This window comes from Rhipicephalus sanguineus, chromosome 8 (assembly GCF_013339695.2).
Source record: "Rhipicephalus sanguineus isolate Rsan-2018 chromosome 8, BIME_Rsan_1.4, whole genome shotgun sequence".
Classification (NCBI taxonomy): domain Eukaryota; kingdom Metazoa; phylum Arthropoda; class Arachnida; order Ixodida; family Ixodidae; genus Rhipicephalus; species Rhipicephalus sanguineus.
Window position 1 is genome coordinate 122,320,907 of NC_051183.1, and position 13,828 is coordinate 122,334,734.

Sequence of the window (13,828 nt, forward strand, 5' to 3'; positions counted from 1 at the left end):
AGCAAGCGTAGGAGTTCGTGAAAGAGGGCAGACTCGAATTGCTGTCCTCTGTCAGTCACGATCTTGGTAGGGCATCCGAAGCGGGCAACCCATGTTGTGACGAATGCTGCTGCGACGGTTGCAGCAGAGCTGTCCGGAAGCGGGGTCGCTTCTGGCCATTGAGTAAATCTGTCGACAGCTGTCAGCAGGTAGCGAAATCCGTCACACGGTGGTAGTGGTCCGACGATGTCGATGTGAACAATATCGAAACGATGGTCAGACTGGAGAAACTGGCGTGTCGGGGGAACAGGGTACCTGTGGACTTTGTCACGTTGGCAGGGTGTACATGCACATACCCAGTCGCGTACGTCTGCGTTCATCCGGGACCATACGTAGCGCGATGAAACAAGGCGTTGCGAGGCACGAACGCCGGGGTGAGCGAGCTGGTGCAGCGTGTCGAAAAGCTGCTTGCGTAACGTCCTAGGGACAAATGGTCTGGGTGTGCCTGTAGAAGTGTCACAGACGAGGTTGGCGCCATCAAGCAGGATATCGTCCAATCGCAGTATTGTTTGAGATGAGCGCAGTTGTATGAGCTTGGGATCATTAGCTTGGTGTGCTGCGAGCGTCTGCACATCGAGTGACGCAGGAGTTGCAAATGCTGTCACGGCGTCCACCCTGCTGAGAGTGTCAGCAAGTATGTTCTGGTCGCCGCTGACGTGTCGGATGTCGGTGGAGAATTCCGATATAAACAAGAGATGGCGGATTTCTCGTGGCGTGTGCGTCGACGACTCTCTGCAAAGCGCATATGTCAACGGTTTGTGGTCCGTGAAAATTGCAAATGGTCGACCTTCGACGATATGGCGAAAGTGTCGGATGGCGAGGTAAATTCTAAGTAACTCTCGACCGAAGGTGCTGTAACGAGCTTGCGTTGGGCTGAGTTTCTTGGAGAAAAAGGCTAAAGGTTGCCATGAGTTGTCAACACGCTACTGGAGAACCGCTCCCACGGCTGTGCTAGACGCGTCACTGATGAGGGCTAGAGATGCCGTGGGGTTGGGGTGGGCAAGAAAGGCAGCGTTGGCGAGCGCACCCTTGATCTTGATAAAGGCGTCTTCAGCAGTGGAGTCCCAAGGGAGTAAGGATGTCTTGTTCTTGCTGGTAAGCAGACGGTCCAAAGGCGCCACTATATCGGCACAGTTCTTGATAAAGCGGCGGTAAAAGTTAACCATGCCGAGGAATTGCCGCAGCTTCGTGATCGTTGTGGGCCTAGGGAAGCTCTGGACTGCTTCGATTTTTGATGAAAGTGGGCGGATGCCACTGGTGTCCAGGTGATGTCCCAGAAAGACTAAGCTAGTGACACCAAACTCGCTTTTCGAGGCGTTGATGACGATGCCGTGGTCAGACAGCCGTAGCAGACAACGAAGGTGTTGTAAATGCTCGTCCACAGATTTGCTGGCCACCAACAAGTTGTCGACGTACGCGAAAACAAAGGGTAGACCACGCGTGACTGTGTCAATGAAACGTTGGAAGGACTGAGCGGCATTCCTGAGACCGAACGGCATTTGCAAAAACTCGAAGAGTCCGAATGGTGTTGTAATAGCCGTCTTCGGTATGTCTGATTCGGCCATGGGAATTTGGTGGTAGGCGCGGACAAGGTCAATCTTCGAAAAGATGTTGGCGCCGTGCAGAGCGGCAGTGAAATCCTGTATGTTGGGTAACGGGTACCGATCCGGAATTGTCTTAGTGTTCAGAGATCGGTAGTCTCCGCATGGCCTCCAGTCACCCGATTTCTTGGGCACCATGTGGAGTGGAGCTGCCCAGTTACTTGCGGACGGGCGAATAATTCCCAATTCCAGCATATGTTCAAATTCTGCACGTGCAAGCTTGAGTTTGTCCAGAGCAAGTCGACGTGGCCGGAAGAAAGCAGGAGGTCCGACAGTAACGATGTGATGACATACGTCATGGCACACTGGTTTTTTCCAATTAGGCGGTGCGGTGATGTCAGAGAATTCTCGTAGCAAAGCCGCGAAGGGTTCATTGGAAACCGTAGCACAAGAGAGGGCTAAATCTGTGGTTCCCGGCGCAGCAATGCCTTTCACAGAGAGGTAAGTTGTCGCGTCTAGGAGACGTTGTCGCTTAACGTCGACAATGAGGCCATGGCCGGTGAGGAAATCAGCACCGATAATGGCGGAAGGAACGTCGGCGACCATGAACAGCCAGCGAAACGGTCTTCGTAGTCCCAGGTTGAGTGTGAGCGACCGTTGTCGAAATACTGGAATCCGCGTTCCATTCACAGCTTGCAAGTACAGCATTGGAGTAGCGGTGCGATCCATTCGTGTAGCTGGTAGAATGCTGACCTGTGCGCCTGTATCAATTAGGAAGCGTTGCCCAGTGACCTCGTCGTTGACATAGAAGAGGCGACATGGGGTAGGCCCGTGATCGCTTGTCGCCGCTAGCGGTTGGCCGGACGGTTTTCCGACCAGGTGCAAGGGAGGAGGCAGCGACGCGCGCGAGCGCCAATACGGCGGTGGTACCAGCAGATGTCAGACTGCTGTGATTCACTGTTGCGCTGGCTCTCGATGGATGGGAAGCGTCGATAAGATGGAGAACGGCGACGACGACGTGAAGGAGGAGAAGCGCTCCTATGAGTAGTGGCAACCAGAAGCTTCTCCAGTCTGTCGCATAACTCAGCGACGGGAAATGATGGTGATGCTGGCTTGGACCGCTTTGTCAGTGAAGGGCTGACGGCGTGCGATGCTGAAGCCGGAATTGCAGCTGCAACCACTGGAAGTGGATTGGTAACTTCCATAACCTTGTCAGCCAATGTAGCGAGCTCCGACAAATTCTGGGTTGAAGCAGTTGCCAGCACCATGTGGACTTGGGTGGGCAAGCATTGAAGGAATAGCTCACGGACGAAGGTGCTGTCCGTGGTGGAAACGCGTGGGCCGAGCAGATTAAGGAATCGACGCAGTAGCTGGCTTGGCCGTTGATTGCCGAGTTGTTCGATTGAGAGTAGCTGTTGCAACCGTGTGCGTTCCGACGTAGCCGTGTGGTCCAGTATAGCAGCCTTGATTACGTCGTAAGGCGACTCTGGTAGGTCGTGCACAAACGAATGGAGAAGGTCGGAAATCTCGTCGATGACGGCCGCTGGAAGCGCGTCGACCACAAGGAGGTACTTGCGAGTCTGGGACGAAATCCGCGAGAGTTCAAAACGGGCCTCTGCTTGGATGAACCACGCCGAGGCGTTCCGTTCCCAGAACTCTGGCAGTCGGATGGTGTTCGAAATAACCGCAGCGGTTGAAGAGGTCTCGGCGTTGGCCGAGTTGGTCGAGGCTTGCTGGCATTCGTTGCCGGTGGTTGACATGGCTCCACGTCTTTTTGTTTCGTGTTGCACGTTATGATCAGGCACAAGTTGCTACTTTATCCAAACGTCCGGGTCACCAATTTGTAGAGCACACATAAGACGACTCGACACGTCCTTCTAGCGCCGAAGCCTAAAACCAACTATCTTTTTCTTTATTTGTCTGCGCCCCCCGCGCCAGCCTTGCTGCCGCGCTGCACGAGGTCACGTCCAACCTCTTCTTTCTTCACTGTGCAATCCCGTCGATGTCGGTGGCGCTACAGCTTATTGGTGATTATTCGCCAGGTGTAGGGCGGCGGATATCAATTCGAAGTTGCTGGGTGTTTTCGCCGAGTGGGACGACGATGAGATCGTTCGTCGGGTCCTTGAACCGGCGTGATGGACAGTGACTCCAATGATGATGCGCCGTCCACACTACAGCCATCAATTGTGGATTTAGCGCAGGCCACAACAGTGCTACTGTCGACTTACAGCGATGGCCAAACACTGGCTGAAATACAAGCCTACTAGGTCGCTCATAAGCGTGCATGCATGCAGACGCACATTGACAAGTTTTTCTGGCCACTGGGCTAATAAAGGTGCTTTTTTTCTGGTGAATCCTTTTTTTTGCACTTTTCGGTGGTTCCCGTCGAGTCCAAATAAACGGTCGGCGACTGTAGACACCTTTGGCCTATTCTTGTTCTTGGGTTTAGCACATGTATTCACCAGGAACACGCCGAACAAATGCAGCACTGACTGTGAATGCTCTGAACGAATGCGTCCTGCGTGATCGTGACAGTTGTTAAATGTGGGCAGGACTACAACAACATCACGCCATGACATCAACCAGATAACGTTGTGCCCCTTTTTGTTGATCCTGATGCTCTGCTTTGCACTACTGCACTATTTCCAATAAAAATTAGTTGGTACTTTGTACTCGATTTTTTCACCTGTACTGACCTTCTCGCCGTTTTGCCACAACGTACGTAAACCGACTAGCCCAACTAAGAACACTCGTGAAATATGTGGTCTTTTAGAAACTCAAATTAACAAACTCCTAGCGCACAATCCTTCTAAGGAGTTGGCAATATTAACAGCGAGAAATCAGACCGTCTGGTGTTCAAAAACCTTGTGCTGCACCCAATGCAAATGACAAGCTCGAAAGCACCACCCGGCTATTACAAAACAGTAGGGATGGGCGAATAGCAAATTTGAGGTTCGAAGTGAATCCGAAGCGAATAGTGATTTGGTCGAATAATTTCGAATCGAATAGTTCGAATAGTATACAGCGCATATTATTATGAAAAATTAGCATTTTTGTCATGACCCTTGCACAATATTTTTAAGAAGTGGAACTACGTATGAGCGAATGTCACTTTTTTGGTTTGAAATGAAGTGGAAGCAACCTTGAATAGTATCAAGATTTGAATTGCAGTAGGGTGCAGGTTAGAAGTGGTGCAATATGTCACAATTTAAAAATTACCATACTTAACGCATATAAGCCCATACAACACGCTTCTGAACTTAAAAAATATGTACACTTAACCTTGAAGTGTGGCTTTGCGGCAGTGCAGATGTCTCCTGTAAAGGTGGTTTCACAGTACAGCAACCAGACGCTGCAGTGAAACCACCTTCACAGGGGGTTATGTGCGGTCAAACATACATGTATTTGTTCATTTCGAATACTTCAAAATTTAGAATAATATAAATTCGTATCGAAGCGAATTCGAATACTGTAATATTCGTTCGAATATTCGAAACGCCCGAATATTCGCCCATCCCTACAAAACAAGTTGCTTGTGCCTGGTACGTCCTCCCACACATAGAGTTTCTTACAATACTTACTAGAGGGAACTCTGGCGCTAGTGTCTATGGGAGCTGCAACGCATGGCGCTTCAGCCAGCATGGGAATGATGGGTAGTACACGGATTTGTCTAAACTTCGTTCTTTTGGCTCCGTTTGGCTCCACGTCGCCTGCATCTGCTTTGTCGCAAAACAAAGTTCAGCAAAAGTCAGCAGTTGCACTTCACAAATTTAACCCTTTTAGGCTCACCAATTCAAATCTGGTCACGAAGTTCACAACAATCGATTCTCTTATCTGAAAGAAAACCAAAACACAGTAATAAACAAAGCCACAAGTGCGTTCGAAGTCCGCAAGTGCAACCCTTGCAAAAATGCCAATAGGATTTCCTATTGGTCTAATAGGAAATCGCTATTGGTTCTATAGGACATCTATTGGAGCTGTATTGGTTGTATAAGACTTCTACGGGTACCAATAGACACCAATAGCCACCACCTATTGGTGTCTTATTGGACCAATAGAGGTTGTATTGGTCAAATAGGGGCTGCCTTTTGGTGTCTTATTGGACCAATAGGAGTTGTATTGGTCAAATCGGTGCTGCCTATCGGTGACTTATTGGGCCAATAGGAGTTGTATTGGTCAAATAAGTACTCCTATTGGTTTCTTAATGTACTAACAGAAGATGTATAAGGCCAACAGGAGTTTTATTGTTCAAACAGCTACCGCCTATTGGTAGCTGTTTATAACATCTTATGACTGATTGAGCGCGTCGGACCCGATCCCGATCAAATTTCTTGATCATGATTGGCTATATTATACGCAAGCTGCAGACGGGATGAATTCACTTTTGATAAGTCTGATCCCGATTGAGCTTAATCGTACACCGTGAGACACCGTGTGCAGTTAGCAAGAGTTATCGGTACGGTGTCTCCGTACATGCCGTGCGGTAAACGGGCACTATAGTAAAACACGCTAAAGAAGAACTTGCGAAGGAATCGACAACACAGACACCACAGAATAATAATAAAGAAACCGCCATGAGATCACAACCGGCATAGAACCAGCCAGGTGAGAAAAAAAAAAAAAGTGAGACGGTGCGTGGTGTGGCGACGCTGCATGTGTGAACATTTTTTTTTTAGACGTTCCTTGGTTAAGCAGGCTAAGCCATGTGCTAAGCTTTAAGATGAGCTTTGGATAATATGTAAAGTTTATAACTATTTATGCTAAGCAATATAAGTAGTGCTGTAAAGATACAGGAGAAAGAATTGTGGATCTGCAAACGCGACCAACCGTGCGTTTGGCGCGCCATCCGTGCTCGGCCGATACGAAGACAAGCCCAGCCTGCGGCCAAGCTAAGCCAAAACATTGTGTCTGTCGCCCTAGCGCGTGCTTTGTGTGATCTCGATGCTTCACGTAAGCATGCTTACACGATTTAGTGTGCTTCCGCGATGATAACGTGACTGTGTTCAGCGTGCACCAGATGGAGACGTTCTGAGCCATAAATGTCTTGGATTTCGACCGATTTCGACTCAACAAAGTGGCACCAAGAATAATGGCAAGACGAGCAACAAGGCCCATGTGCTCCGATTGTTTGGTGAGTTGAGTGGGCATGGTAGTTACTCATATTAAGTATTTATTTGATATCACCTTTTTTTTGTATTCAAACTTGGGACGAAGCTCGAAGGTCGGGAAAACAAGTCCCTCGTCCTTTGTCTCCGGTATTTGATGACAGCGAGACCAGCGACGCCTCGATTGCAAGTCCACACGCTCTCATAAGTTGAATGATTGAGCGCATATATTATTGCAGTTTGTTTTTGTGTCGATGCGGTTTGTGTGTTGTAGTGCGCGCCAATCGGCTTGTCATACTTGTTCGACATAATGTCACAAGAACCATAGAAGGCCACATGATAATTCATTATACAAAATGTGCATAGCATATGTACTGCACTGGTGCGATTTTTTATTTCATATTTTTTTATTTTTACATACTGCAGCCCAATTAGGGCTATCGCAGGAGTGGGTTTATTAATATTGTTGGCTTAATTGCATAAGCACGTAACATTCAGCACGTGTGTTATATCCAACTCATTGCAGCCTGTGTTGGGCTTGCAACGATATGGAATCTAGGCTGAAATTTACTACTGTCTTACATATTACCGTTGCCTCATCGTGAATCTACCCTAGCTTAATTTATTTCATGCCATCTTTAGGTTGAGATTTAGTGGCATGCTCTAGGTATGATAGTCGCACCACCATCGTGAAAAAGAGCACGTCACAGATAGTAAGTGATTATTGAGTTTGCTGTAATTTAAGGACGAGTTTGCAGTTCATTCTTGGGTACAGCTCAAAAAACACAGGACGCAAGCGTGTAAACGGGATAAGGTGCTGCTTAATTTTTTTAAAAATTTTAATCCCTTTCTTTTCCTTCCTTTCTTGCCGCAAAATTTTGCCGATATACTGTTTTCTTCCACGCAATAAGCCACAGTTGGGTGTGTAATATTTCACTCAGTTTTTTGCTATAGTTCAGCTCCTGCAACATTGTGAACATGTGCAGTGAACTAAGGTCTAGATAATTTCTCACTGTGCCGCCTACTTTCTATACGTTGCTTCGAAGGTAAACTTTAATTAAACATGTGTTACTGTTTTCTGATTTCATGGCTCTGTTTATTTACAGAATCTTTCAGGCACTTCCTCGAGTGCGGATGAGGCAGTCCAGAAGAAATTAACACAAGACATAGTTGCCTTGGCAAAATAGTCGCCCGCAAGATCGCCAACATCATCAAGGGCCAGAAGAAGCACTTGTAGTTTTGATTTTGAGAATATATTTTAACATATGCCTCATTCATCCACTGTGATTATCATTGCAGGGGCGCTGCCACAGTGTGGGCCTTCTACCGACAAGACACCCATAAAACACTTGCGCAAGACTAATTCTAATGGGGCTGAGAAGTGGGCAAATACAAAACTAATACAATGCCAGCAGGCAAATACAGAACCAATAGGCCAATATAATTCCAATTGGCTAATAGAGAACCAATACACCAATATAGGTCCAGTAGGCTGATATAGAACCAATAGACCAATAGCCAAATACAGTTCCAATAGACCTATAGAACCAATAGACCAATAGGTGTCAATAACCCAATAGGCTATTGGTTTTTTATTGGGAATTTTTGCTAGGGAAAGACTAGGCAAATCTGTGTACTACCCATCATTCCCATGGTGGCTGAACGATCGCAGCGCCAGAGTCCCCTCTAGTTAATTTTAGGAAACTCTATGCTCCCACAATCGAGTTTTACTTGGCACACTACAAGATGAAAATGGTTAACAGTTGAGCTTATTGGTCGTAGACACAATGTGGCCATCATTGTACACACACCAGAAATGACTGGCTCTGGTGAATGTCCATCAATTTCACAGTCAAATCCAAAATGTAGCAAATTTGGGGAAACTCACGGAATATGCAGTCGAGTCCACTTATAACAATACCGGTTTTGACAATATATGGGATATAACAATGGACAGCCGCGGCACCGCCAGCTTTTTATTGTATTCTATGGCAAAATAAACTGCTTATAACAATGCTGTCATGATGCAATATCGGTTATAACAATTAAATGTGGGCACTGGAACCAACCCTGAACGAAACAAAAATGCAAAAACGCTGCAACCATGCCACCCCATCCCGCCTATTACGCAAAAGGGCATGAGAGCATATGCGCGGTGGCCAGGCGATAGCGCACTTGGCCTCGCACGCGGCGAGTGCGCGCCGAAGAGGCTCGCATGCCACCGCTGCTTTCGCCTGCTGCAGCGACGCGGAGGAGGGGGAGGAGGACCGGATGGGCGCCTCTACAGGCAGTGGGGCAGTCCATTCTGAGGGTGCGCCGCCTGTAGAAAAAGCACCGGGGCGCCTAAGCCGCCGCAGCAGCAGCGCTGTGTGCACTGTGCTGACCTGCCCTATTCTTCGCTAATTTGGCCACGTCTCCAGCTCCGCCGTTTGCATGTGTTCTGAGTCTGGTGCTTACCAGTGTCGTTTCCCTTGCCTGTTCATTGCCACTTTTTTTTGTCAATAAATGTTGTTTCTCTCTCTCTCCTTGCCTGTTGTCACTGTTCCTGTTCTGTGGTCACTGTCGCCTCGATCCTCCTGTCCCCGCACGCGCGGACATCGTTGCGCGCACAACGATGGCAGACCGTCCTCCAGAAAGCGACACCCCAGTGAACAGGAAGCGAATGGCAATACCGTTGGAAGTTAAGCGTAGCATTGCAAGAGAGCACGACGCCGGCGAGAAAGTGAGCAGCTTGGTGCGCAAGTACGGCCTGCCGCAGCCGACAGTATCCTGCATCATTCGCAATACACTCAAGCAAGCCGAAAGTGACAGCCATGCCAGTGCTAGCGGTGCTAGCCACGCAATGGATGACGGCCGGAAAAGGGTTAGGCACGGAACCTACAAAGACGTGGAAGATGCACTGTACCAGTGGTTCCTTAGCGCTCGTGCTATGAATTTGCCAGTCAGTGGTCCCATTTTGGTGGAGAAGGCGAAGAGGTTCGCGTACTTCCTTCGCAACACTGATTTCCAGCCTGGGGGTGGCTGGCTGCAGCGTTTTAGGGAGAGGCATGGCATTGTGTACAAGGCAGTCGTCGGAGAGGCAGGCTCGCTGGATGTAAATGCTAGGCAGAAGTGCTTGGAGGAAGCACTGCCCTGCATCCGCGAAGCCTACGCGGACCGAGACCTGTACAATGGTGACGAAACTGGGCTGTTTTTTCAGATGCTACCCTCAAAGACGCACGCGCTCAAGGGCGATGCCTGTAAGGGCGGCAAACAGAGCAAAGTGCGAGTGACAGTTTTTTTCTGTGCTAACATGGACGGCAGCGACAAGTGTCCCGCCTTTGTGATGGGCAAGTCGAGGAATCCTCGCTGTTTTCGTGGTGCCGCGAGGATACCTGTTCGCTACCGCCACAACAAGAAAGCGTGGATGACGCGCGAACTTTTCCGTGAGTGGCTGGTCGAGTTCGACGAGAGGATGCAGCGCGAAGGCAGGAAAGTGGCGCTGGTGCTCGACAACTGCACCGCCCATCATACCGCCCAGAAGCTGTCGAACGTGGAGATTTTTTTCCTCCCTCCCAACACCACTGCGGGCTTGCAACCCATGGACGCTGGAGTGATTGCTTGCTTCAAGGCGCTGTATCGGCGTCGTGTTTTGAGCAGGCTGGCGCTGAACCTGGACATCTCCATACATGAACGCTGACCTGCGCCGGACTTCAAGGTTTCACTCCTGATGGCCGTGCAGTTCATTTTTGTGGCATGGGCAGAAGTCGGCTCCTCTACCATCGCGAATTGTTTCTGTAAGGTGAGCTTTGCTAGGGATCCCAGTAAGGCGGAAGTGGAAGGCCGCAAAGCTCCTGCCGACGCAGAAATGACCGAACTTTGGTCGTTGGTGAACGGTGGTGATGGAGACGCATCGGGACTTGAGTTTTTGCACGCCGACGACGCAGTAGCAACAAATGAGGACCTCACCGACAAGGCGATCGTCGCTGCGGTCACCGGCGCGAAAGACGACAGCAGTGACGACGAGGAGGAACCGGAACCCATGCAGGTTGTGTCACATCAGGAAGCGTTGCAAATGATCGACTCCCTGCGCGATTTTGTGTTTGCTAAAAACCTTCTGCTCGACCATGCGCAGCAGTTGGACGCTTTACAAAAAGATGTCAATAAGATGGCCAGTAAGCAGTCGAAGCTGACTGCTTACGGTTTTCTACCTGCTAAAAAGTGAAAAGTGTAAGCAACTTCCCCCTCATTAAATGCTCTTGTTTGTCACGTTTTCTTTGTTATTTTCGGCATAACCCGATTATAACAATAATCGGTTATAACAATGATATTTTCATGGCACCTCAATATTGTTATAAGCGGACTCAACTGTAGTTCCATATACAAAAATGGATGATTTGATATAGAAGATACAGGTGTCCAATGGTACGCTTCACTGCAAATGAGTTGTTTCCACTGTTAGCACACTCCACTACATTGCACAGCTGTGTCATAATGCCTTAGCCAAGTGAAATCGGTCATTGTGAAGGCCAAGCGAGACCCTTATGTAATAATAATATCTGGGGTTTAACGTCCCAAAACCCCGAACGCCGTAGTGGAGGGCTCCGAAAATTTCAACTACCTGGGGTTCTTTAACGTGCACCTAAATCTAAGTACACGGGCCTCGAGCATTATCGCCTCCATCGAAAATGCAGCCGCCGCGGCCGGGATTCGATCCCGCGACCTTCGGGTCGGCAGTCGAGCGCCATAACCACTAGACCACCTCAGGTGGGGGAGTGAGACCCTTATGAGATGAGCCCTTTATGGTACATTCCTGGATCGTATGCAATTGCAATAAGATTCAACACCTCGTTGATAGCACTTGCACGCTGCCTTTATATAAGCAAGAGTATTTCTAATCATGCGAGAAGTCATTGCAGTACCACACGGGAGTGCAGCACGGAGAAGCTTTCAACATATGATAAGATGGGGAGGTGAATGGAAGTTCAATGTATACACACTACAGTGCTAAACTTTTCTAAAAAATTTCCAAGGGGATATTACTACTGTCATATAGACATTAATTCCACAGAACAGGGCTCAGCTGTGTAAATCTTTCACATTTGCACCGACAATGCTGCGTTACACCACGCCATATCATGAGTCCTCCACACTAACTTGGTCGTGGAGTGGGAGGTGATTCGGGGCTCGGCGCCGGCGGAGGCATTGCCGTAGCCGCAGCGGCAACGTCCGGTTGAACCGGCAGCGGAACAGCATCAGTGGGCAGTTCAACTTCGGGAACAAAGGGAGCGGCTCCCTGCAACTCGTCCTCGGCTGTCCTCGGCGCTGGCTCAGCTACGGCCAACGGCTCCACTCCAGGTAACGGCTCGGCTCCGGGTAACGGCTCGGCTCCGGGTAAGGCTCGGCTCCGGGTACGGCTCAGCTCTGGGTACGGGCTCAGCTCGGGGTACGGGCTCAGCTCGGGGTACGGGCCTCAGCTCCAGCTAATGGCTCGGCTCCAGCTAATGGCTCAGCCCACATTGCTTCACCGGCCTCGGGCTCAATGGTGGGCGCTCCCAGCCTCGGTGAAGGGATGCCAAGAGGACTTGTGAGACGAGGTGGGGGCGTTCTGCTTTCAATCCTAGAACAAGGGGCACGGATCATCGTCATTTGTCAGGTTACGTTTTGTCCTCTTTCTCTCGTGACATATTAGGGGGGTCATTTCAGAGCACTCTGACCGTGTTCAGAGGTGGTGAATTCAACAGCTCTAAAGCTCTACAACTAGAACAAGCAGGTATGCCTACTCATGTTCCTCCTTTCTTGTCATGTATTGGCCCGCTCATTTTAGTAGTAATGCTTGGTCTCTTTTAGATCAGTATTTCGGAGCCTCCAGAGCGCTCTCAAATGACCACCCAAATGAATGTACCTTCAGTATGTTTTTCAAGCTCATATACTTCTGAACGTACAGTATACCCTTGCTTATATGTTCCTCACCGATACATTTTCCCACTTAAAATATTCTGGCATCCAGTGTCAGCAGTGAATCAATGGAGAGCTACGTATTAGAATCCCCTATTCACGTTTCATTCCCTCAACGTTCCTGCCTGATACATTGGTATGTCAATGACTTTGGCAATGTGGACTGATACAAGGCCATCCAAGCATTTGGAAAGGGTCTGGTTATGGCAGAGACGCGAAGGGAACGCCTGACTTTAGTCAAGGCCATATTTAAGCCTTAAACTGACGAATAATTTCTTAGCTAGGGCTGCTTCCAATGCGTCTGTTCTATTGTTAAGCAGCACTTTGATCTCCTTTTAAAGACATGTCTGCGTTAAAAATTTCCTGGCTACCGTAAAATCCTGAGCAAGTGCCCCCCTCCCTTTTTCGGGAGACTTGAAATATGCGCCAATGACCAAGCGAGTGCCCCCCCCGCCCCCTCTCCCGCCATTTTCATTGTTTCGTTCACTGTCTTTATTCACTCGACGAGGGCAAATAACAACAGTGAATGCATGCGTATTCAATAAAGCATTCCATAGGAAGTACAGGTATGCATTCTTTATTCTTAGCGGCTTTTCTGCCACCATCTTGAATTTTGATCCGCGATCGAGGAAGCGCCCCTTCCACGAAATCTTGTCGGATTATCTTTCACCGTAGCAGGGGGGCGCTTTCTCGGGATTTTACGGTACTGCTTTTCTTTTCCATGGTCCTGTGTTAATGTTAAAACTAGGGGTATGCGAATATTCGAAATTTCGAATATTTTTCGAATAGTGTTTGCTATTCGATTCGATTCGCACTGGAATTTTCTATTCGAACTTCCCAAAAACAAATACAGTCACGTCCGATTGAAAGTGACCCCTTCAGATTTTCAATATGCTTCACCTCATCACACCCCGATATTGTGGCAAAGCTGCCTTTTAAGCTCCACTACGGTCGCAAATGTATTAACTCAAGGAAATGCTGGTTACAACATAGAGATGAAAGATGTGGCAGAGTTGGGGGCTCAATTAATGCTGTTTCGGGCCTGAAATTTGGGCAGGAAGTCCGAAAAATCGGACGCCGAAGCTTTTTAGCATCCAGAATTTCAGATGTTCTTATATATCGATGTCTACGAGGCAGATTTGAAACTCCGGACTTGAAGGGAGCACACCCTTGTCCACCACATCAGCTGGGCTTCCACAGCAGTTG

General features: G+C 48.7%; 2 protein-coding genes across 2 annotated transcripts in view; one reads left to right on the top strand and one right to left on the bottom strand.

The window, feature by feature from the left end:
- Positions 1-12,055, bottom strand: part of LOC125756164 (protein TsetseEP-like) — a 37,625-nt gene extending 25,570 nt beyond the window's left edge. The window contains exon 1 of the mRNA XM_037669484.2: positions 11,816-12,055. The gene's annotated coding sequence lies outside the window, so the exon portion shown is untranslated. The remainder of the gene's footprint in view (positions 1-11,815) is intronic.
- LOC119403480 (tigger transposable element-derived protein 6) lies at positions 9,300-10,364 on the top strand. The gene has a single exon (XM_037670411.1). The coding sequence runs from the start codon at positions 9,300-9,302 to the stop codon at positions 10,362-10,364; it is 1,065 nt and encodes a 354-aa protein (XP_037526339.1).
- Positions 12,056-13,828: the final 1,773 nt, after the last annotated feature.